General features: G+C 44.8%; 1 protein-coding gene across 3 annotated transcripts; it reads right to left on the minus strand.

The window, feature by feature from the left end:
* Nucleotides 1-1,452: 1,452 nt before the first annotated feature.
* Nucleotides 1,453-6,432, minus strand: LOC105287447 (RNA-binding protein 45). 3 transcript variants are annotated; one of them, XM_026973668.1, is made up of 6 exons: nucleotides 5,884-6,432; nucleotides 5,602-5,716; nucleotides 4,732-5,525; nucleotides 4,560-4,634; nucleotides 4,145-4,236; nucleotides 1,453-3,937 (listed from the first exon to the last, which is right to left on the minus strand). In XM_026973668.1, the coding sequence occupies exons 1-5, from the start codon at nucleotides 6,080-6,082 to the stop codon at nucleotides 4,172-4,174; spliced, it is 1,248 nt and encodes a 415-aa protein (XP_026829469.1). In that variant the 5' UTR covers nucleotides 6,083-6,432; the 3' UTR covers nucleotides 1,453-3,937; nucleotides 4,145-4,171. The 3 variants fall into 3 exon arrangements, with proteins under 3 accessions (XP_026829469.1, XP_026829468.1, XP_026829467.1); XM_026973667.1 differs by having other exon boundaries at nucleotides 1,453-1,954; nucleotides 4,145-4,285; nucleotides 4,405-4,634; nucleotides 5,884-6,425; XM_026973666.1 differs by having other exon boundaries at nucleotides 4,145-4,285; nucleotides 4,405-4,634; nucleotides 5,884-6,424.
* Between the last annotated feature and the right edge of the window lie 2,218 nt (nucleotides 6,433-8,650).

Below are 8,650 nucleotides of genomic sequence, written 5' to 3' on the forward strand. Positions count from 1 at the left end.
TTGCCACGGTCAGTCGTGCAGTGTGCGGTCGAGCATTATCATGCAACAGGATTGGCATTGACCGATTGACCAATTTCGGTTGTTTAATAGCAAGTTGTTGCATCATTTCGTCCAGTTGCTTGCGATATACTTCAGCCGTTATCGATGTACCAGGTTTCATAAAGTTGTAGTAGATAACACCTGGACCTGGACCACCAAACAGTCACCATAAGCTTCTTCTGTGTAATGTTGGGTTTCGCGTGATGTCTCGGTGGTTCATCAGCGTTCAACCACTGATGTGAGCGTTTACGATTGTCGTAGAGTATCCACTTTTCATCGCAGGTCACAATTCGATTAAAAAAAGATTCATTTTTGTGACGGGAAAGCAAAGAAAGGGAAGCCTCTAGACGTTGCGCCTGCTGCGCATCGGTCAATTCGTGCGGGACCCATTTGTCCAACTTCTTTATCTTACCAATTGCAGCTAAATGAACAATATGGTGGTGGGTATGGAAACATTGAATATCGATGCCAATTCACGTGTACTTTGAGATGGATCGGACTCTACTACGGCTCTCAAGTGATCATTATCCACCTTCGTCTTTGGTCTTCCACGTGGCTCATTAGCGAGGCTGAAATCTCCATCTCTGAAGTTTTTGAACCAATTGCCCACCGTTGCTTTAGTAGTTGAACCTTCACCAAATACAGCGTCGATATTACGAGCTGTCTCCGACACTGTGGTTCCACGGCGGAACTCATATTCATAAATCACACGAATTTTGGACTTTTCCATAGTTCTATAAAAAAGAATCGACCAATAAAACTAATGAAGATATTTGAACAAACAAATATGACATTTGAAGAGCGAACATACATCTATCACACTAACCTAACCTGATACTGACGTCTGGCGCCAAATTTGAGATAACAAATGTTAAAGATGGCGCTTTTACATTTGTAAAGTTTCATACTTAATGACCCAATATATCGTGAATATGAATGGCCAAAAGCTGCAGATTCTGTTCGGTTTCTGCTGTCAATCTGCCGTCAGATGTTAACAGATCCTGCTCGGTTTCTGCCGCCAATCTGCTGTCAGAGTCCGTTAGCAGGCTCTGCTGGCAGATCACTATCCTGACGCGGACATAACGGATGCCAATTTGCTATCAACTTCTGCAGTAATCTGTTGCCAATCTGCTGGCAGATTGCACACATTTTGCTTACTGGGGAACTATATTCACGCTGTAACAACGTTGACCGTGCTTGATACCAAGCATCTGAATTTTTGAGCGACTGAGATTTTCCCGTAATAATTTTCCCATAAGTCTTCAGTCTTGAAAACTTTTCCGAAGACTCTGGCAAAAGAAAATGAATGTTTAAGGGTTATGTTACTTTATAAATACTTATTTAAATGATTATTGCAAGGCTAATTGATAAGTTTGTTTTGAGGGAAAAAAAGATAAAAGAGAAACAAGAGAATAAAAATTAGAAAATCAATGTATATTTGTATTCTTAGTATTATTGGGCTTCAAAACAGCATATGATCGCAATTTTTTTTATTGCTGCGAGTCATCCGTCGAGGCACACACTTTTACCATTCCGATCCAGCAAATCTATATCTCGTTCTTATAGTTTTCAGGAGAAAGATATATCTCACTCGCGGTGGCGGATTAAGATACTTAAGACTGTACATGCTATCTTTTACGCAAAGATATACAATCAAGAAAATTATATAGAAAGGGCAATCCACCACTCCCTCGCGGTTAATTCATGGAAACGGTATTCATGATAGAAGTTTGATAAAAACGCGGAAGATATATAACTTAGCGGCTATGGAAAAATATAACGATTTAATATACGTTCCATCGAATATTCTTTCGCACATGTACAAATTCATAGAAAAATCATCTTAATATAATAATCTTAATCGCTAGAAACAGTATCACAGTCTTCAGGTACGGTTCTTCATTCCCGCGGTGTCCTGAAAGTGAAAAGAACAATTATCAGAATACCGTCAGAGCATCAGTTCGAGCATAAAAGATCATACTTCGTTTCGATAAGTAATAAGAAAAAAAAAGAAACATCAAGTGAACGAGTCGGTGTTGGAAGTTTTTGCGTATTTCATGTGTATTTGATATCACCAAGAAAATGAGTCACAGTTACAGTCTCCTGGAACATTATTTCGGTACGGTCAATACAGTGAGTCTAACGCATGGTGGTACAAAAATGTGTGTCCATCATCATAAAACGTTCACGCGTTGTGCGTCGACCACTGGGTATGTGACGAGATTGATTGGTTTCGTAACGTCGGATAGTCGATTATCGGTTCGACCCTGGGAAATCATCCTTCCTGTTTCTTTTACCTTTGCAAACGACAAATATCTATTTGTTCCTAAATGTAAAAAATAATATACAAGCCGGTATATTTGATTTCTTCATTAATTAACATTAATGGCCTCCAAAACAAGATATGTCCAAATAAAAGGCTCTTGTATTTTTTTAGGCACACTTTATATATATGTATTAATTCGTCAAAATATTGCTTTTGCTATATAAAATTTCGCAGCTACACGTTAAAATTCGCGAGCGCTTAATTACATAAAAATTGTATAAAATTCGAAGCAGCATCAATTTGATAAATTAATTTTTTTTTAATGAACCATTAATAGCTAATTAATTTTACATAAAATATCTTGCGTAAAAAATATACAGATTAAATATTTCATGACTTTTTTTATATAAAATATTACAACAAATTAAAATATTTTAAGCTGATATATATATAAACATGACCGATATGTTACATATTCTAATGAAAATACAGATTTCCCTTGAGTTTGCATCTGCTGCACAGATTATGCAAGTGTTAGTACACATCAAAGATTAGCACATATATCTCACAGATTTATATATCTTGCTTTGGAATTTGCTTTATGCACAATGACTTGAACTTATCGTCGCGAAAGTTGTCAGTGATGCATAACAAAATACAGATTGCTCTGCTTCCTCTCTGCACGCAATACAACTAAAAGAAAAATACAGGAATCTTTTTTTAATGATAAATAAAAGGTCCCTCTTCGTCTGCTAAACCTAAACCACAGGTTATTTTCTAAAAGCCTGTGCGAACAGGGTCAGCACTTTCATCTCACAACAACAAGGTTCACACCTATGCGTTTCGTTTCGTTTACTCTGCTTCTTTACATACATCAATCCGCATATGTTACAACGTGTCTTATCGTAAATATCGTTGCAAATCAACGATCGGCCGATCGTGCCAATAATCTGATTCTCACGGATTCGTCTTTCCAATTATTTCCGTAAAAGTCGCTCGGACAGTCCACCATCCGAGAGAATGTGACGTCTCATCGTATTTTGCAGAAAACGAGACCAATGATCGAATCGTCAATTCAAGGAATCGGAAAGGAAGAAAAAGAAAACGGGAAAGCTACATCTTCGGGGTATGTATCCATGAAGGATGGTTCGGGAGACGAGTCGCTTCACGCTTCGATAGACGCGCGCTGCAAGATCCTGTGATTCAAGGGAGAAAAACTGCCCTCCGGCGATTCACACGCATTTTTCTAGCTGCGCAACGAAAACAAAAACACCACGACCGTTCGCACAGGCCTCTTAAAGTTATAACAACGAAAACACGGGTAATTCGCGAGCGCGCGCATGAATCGTGCGAGACGCGCGACATGCAAGAGGAGAAAAAGTAGTAGTAAAAGTAGCCAGTAGTAGTAACAGTAGTAGTAGTAGTAGTAGTAGTAGTGGTGGTAGTAGAGTAGCAGTTAAACGTTTCAGTAACGTAGTTGAAGTTGCGCGAACGTAAGCGAACAGTTAAATATATATAGGTAGGTAGTTGGAGTAGATTTCCCTGGATGCAGGCCCTTGACGTGGTCAAGTGAGTAGTCTTTAAATTCGTCTCATTTTGTTGCGTGCGTCCGGCTTGTGTATACCAGTCAGTCTGTGAAGACAAATAGCAAAAATTACATTTTCACCTGACCGCTTTGCTTCCCCCTGCCCGAGGAGAAGGAGGAGGTAGAGAAAGTGAGAACGTGATGATCGGGCAAAACAACAGTCTCTCTCTCAGGGTGGTAATATTACTACTATTACAAGGCAAAACGACTCTCTTTTTTCTTTCCGCCGCGCCGCACGGCGCTCTGCTACTTACGGGATTACAGGTCTCGCGGTAAGCCGCTCAATTCTCGTCCTCGTCCATCCGCAATCTCTTCCGGCGATCCTCGCCGACGTTACGCTCTTCCGCTTCCAGCACTTTTAAGCGAGAGCCACAGATTTCCTGCCCGTGCAGTACCTAAGGTGTCACAGGTTTTTGCTCTTAGAATATCTGCGTGTGTATACCTGACGCTCGCATTGTAAATCTCTTCGTGATAGAAATAAGATAAGATGAAAAGATAAAATAAGCTCTTGTACCTCGATGGCCTCGTTCGCGCTCTCGACGCTGGCATACTTGGCATAGCCGCAATTCTTGCCCGGTAACATATATACATCTATCAGATTTCCGAACCTACAGAATGCATCCTTCATGGCGTATATCGGTGGCACTGGCGGCCCGCACACGATGAAACATCTCTTGGCCACTTCGGCGTCTATGCTCGCCATAGGTTGCACCGGTGGTAGTTTCACGCACATGTGATCCAAGCCTGAAGCAAGAAGCGTGAGCAGGAACAAGGCACTCTTACGCACGCACGCGTACATCATTCTTTTCAACGCGTCGGAAGTTCTGTTCAAGTTACTCACTCGGTGCAGTTAGTCCCGCCGCCTGGATCAGCGACGTCGCCTGGGCGATGGTCTCCGCCAGGTGTGCCAGATCCGTCCTCGCGCTAGCGACGCTCCCAGCGGTCGAGCCACCGGGTTTCGCCGTGCTCTTCGGCGGTGCACTCGTCAGGTCTGGCTTGACGATCATCCTGTGACCGGGCGGGTACTCGAAACCGTGAAACTTCTCGCGCGCATACGCTGCCGCGCTCGGATTGTTGTACACCACGACCGCTTGACCGCGCGGCATCCTGTATCTCACGTCGGTCTTGAGGTGGCAGTAGTCCATACCAGGTACTATGTCGAACAGCTTCCACAGCTGATCCTGGTTCAACGCCGGATGCGCGATCACCTGCAGACGCGTGTAGCCCTCCGAGTTGGGATAGTTGGTGGCGATCTCCAGACTGATGCTACTCTTGCCGAAGTTGGAGGAGCCGTAGGTGCCGCTGGAGTTATCGTACATCGTGGACAGGCCGTTGTTGTACTTGGCGTCGCTGTGATCTGGCTTCGGTTTCTTTGGCTCGGCGAACACCGCCTTGTACTTCCTGTCGCACTCCTCGAACGCGCGAGCTGCGCTGGACACCTTCTTGAACTTGACGTAGCCGAAGCCTTTGGATTCGTTCGTGCTACGATCCTTCACGACGGTGGCGTACTCGATCGCGCCGAACCTGGAGAACTCCTGCTGCAGCTCGTTGTCGGTCATCGTCTTTGGCAGCACGCAGAACAGGCGCACCCACCTCTCCTCCTCGTTCGTCTCGCGCACCGAACCCTGATCCCGGCTACGGGCATAATCAGAATGAGATATCGACACAAGGTTCGATGAGGTAACAGGGAAAGTGGGGGGAAACGACTTACTTCGAGGCGATCATCACCTTGATGGGCCTGCCTACGGAGCCCAGCATCTTGCCGTTCATCTCTTCCAGGGCGAACGCTGCCTCCGACGTCTTGGAGAACTTGATGTACGTGACACCTGAATGCACAGACAGTACGCGGTTAGAGAGGATCGCTCACGCGTACGTGAAAAACGGGGCAACGCCAAGGAAAACGAGTTTCTCTCAGGCGGGAGCACATCGAGATAAGACGGAGCGACGTGTCCTAACAACGCGCCGATCGAGTTATCGACGAAGTTATCGTCACCTTTATTCTCGCCCGTGTTGCGGTCCTTGACCACCCAGATGTCCTCGATCTTGCCGAACTTCTCGAACGCCTTCCTGAGGTCGTCCTCCTCCAGGCTCTTGTGACAGATGACGAACAGCCGCGAGTTCGGCGGGTCGTCATTCTTCGAACGCAGATCCGTCTGCGAGTAGTACGAATCCCGTTCCCTGTGGTCGGCCATTTTGCAAATGATGATGACGAGTGCGAGCGAGCGAGCGCGGTCTGCCCGCCGCTGCCCGTCTAGGTCGGCGCGGCGGCAGGGATCAGCGGGAATCGCAATACCAGCGGCGGAGCAACGACCGTGACACGTGCGCTTCGGCTTGGAAAAGCGACGTCCACGTCTTCACTTTCACCGCGACAGCGCGCGAAGCCGGGAATCGGGGAGCGAGGGAGATCATTACGGGTCGAATCTCGTTCGACACTCGATTTTTCGTCTCGATCTCAGCGAAAATCCGTGAGAAGCCGTCGGGCTAATCACCATTTACCGGTTTCGCGTCGCCGCTGGTCTATGAGTACATGCATATATGGATACGTACGCTGACCGGCAATGAATCGTTTCGCAAATGGCGGAGCATGTCCTACGTTGCCCGGCACTCTAGCGTATAACGCAGCGGCGGTAGATGGCGGCCGATCGCCGAATTTATCGACGATGGTAACTGATCGCCTCGTATGATCATGAGCAGCGAAAGAAATATCATTCCGTCGATAACGACATGTGTGTATCAGAGGGCGGAAAAAAATATGAATTGAATCATTTCCAATGATATATTGGTTTTAAATACTTTTATTGATCAAAGTTATGCGAATGAAAGTGCTTTCGTCAAATATATTGGTGGTCCCGAAAAGGACCGTTTGTAATTAGCTGTGGTGCAGCAAAAAAAGAGATCGCACGTCGTATTCCTTGTTCCGTGCAAACGGTGCGCAAATGGATTAAACGTTAGCAAGAACAAGGGAAGAAGGGTGTTATGGATAAACGGAAAAATAATAGAAGAGGACGAGTGTCAAATGCTGAACAAGATCTTTTATTGCTCTACCAGGTAGATAGCAACCCTTTTCTTTCGGTATCAGAAACTGTAACTCGGTTGAATTTACCACGTTCGGAACGGACTGCGCGACGCCGATTACAAGAAGCAAATGTGCATTGCTATAGGCCTGCCCGAAAGTTTTGTTTAACTGATGTGCATCGCGACAACCGTATTGCGTTCGCATTGCAGCAAATAAATACAGCTTTACCGGAGGATTGGGAGCGTACTATTTGGACAGACGAAAAAGTATTTTGTTCGACAGTTGATCGACGTTTACATGTGTGGAGACCCGTTGACTCTAATCGTCTAGATCCAAAATATGTTGTTCCTCGCGATCGGAGTGGGCGTATCACTTGTGGTATGTGGGGCTGGACAGTGCACACGGTCCAGGTGAACTAGTCGAAGTGTCGCCGCGTATGAATGCTCTGGAATATGTAGATATTCTGGAAAACGTGTTGCTCCCGAGCGTTCGCTCTATCTACCCAGAAGAGGATATGCCGACATTTCGACTTGTTCAGGATAACAGTGCTGTCCATACTTCTAGGATAATGCAGGAGTGGTTCGCACAACATCCGCAGATTGAAGTTCTCGAGTGGCCACCGAAATCCCCGGATCTTAATTTAATAGAAAATGTATGGGCAGAAATTGTAAATTCGTGGAATCCTGCTCATGAGGGAACTAAAGCAGCTCTGATTGCACACGCGAAGGACGCATGGGAGAATCTTCGACGTAAACCGCAATTTTTCCAAAATCTTCACGATTCCATTAATACCCGTTTGCAACAAGTTGTTGCACGAAATGGATACTGGACGGACTATTGAGGTAATCTAGTTGATTACAAACGGTCCTTTTCAGACCCATCAAGTATTTAAAACCAATATATCATTGGAAATGATTCAATTCATATTTTTTTCCGCCTTCTGATACACACATGTCGTTATCGACGGAATGATATTTCTTTCGCTGCTCATGATCATACGAGGCGATCAGTTACCATCGTCGATAAATTCGGCGATCGGCCGCCATCTACCGCCGCTGCGTTATACGCTAGAGTGCCGGGCAACGTAGAACATGCTCCGCCATTTGCGAAACGATTCATTGCCGGTCAGTGTACATGGCGTCACGAGTGCCTAAACACGCCTGAAGTTGCGTCAACCTCGCCACGCGTAAACGCTACGACTGTTGGCTGAACAGCCGAAATTGTTTTTCTTTTCATACGTTTATTTGTTACGGCAGTTTTTATCATTTATAGTTTTAATTTAATTTATACAGCAAAGATTTCTCGACAGATCGTATTTCAGTAATTGAATTATACTTTAAATTTATATCAGTTTATCCGCAAGCTTGTACTTTTCTTAATTTACTGTAGACATTTCTTTAAATTTATTATACGAGCTATTAATTTATTTCCTAATCCAATTTAAACCGTCGCCCAGCAGCATCGATCTAACCTAACCTAAACTGACTTTCAAGCTTCAGCGTCTTTAACATCGAGTGCACCTACATCAATTGTTCTATTCAATGGCCACACTATAGAATTTTCTGGTTCCTCAGTGATGTCAGAAACTAAAGACCCTACCCCTAGAAACAGGCTTCGGCAGCGTGTGGTTACGGTATAAGGATATACAGTAGGGACAAGCACCCGTTTTCGAGTCAGCCGCGCAGATTTGCTTGCGCATCCCAAGCGGCCATGTTCTTGGGCGGCTTCCAATCCCGTTCAAAGT

The sequence above is a fragment of the Ooceraea biroi genome, chromosome 11 (assembly GCF_003672135.1).
Source record: "Ooceraea biroi isolate clonal line C1 chromosome 11, Obir_v5.4, whole genome shotgun sequence".
Taxonomy (NCBI): Eukaryota; Metazoa; Arthropoda; class Insecta; order Hymenoptera; family Formicidae; genus Ooceraea; species Ooceraea biroi.

Bases quoted from the DNA above. Each gene is read 5' to 3' on its own strand.
- LOC105287447 (XM_026973667.1), bottom strand. From the start codon at position 6,082: ATGGCCGACCACAGGGAACGGGATTCGTACTACTCGCAGACGGATCTG. The intron at 5,526-5,601 runs GTAAGTCGTTTC...TTATGCCCGTAG, and splicing joins AAGGTGATGATCGCCTCGAA to CCGGGATCAGGGTTCGGTGC. The intron at 4,635-4,731 runs GTGAGTAACTTG...TTCTTGCTTCAG, and splicing joins GGCGGGACTAACTGCACCGA to GCTTGGATCACATGTGCGTG.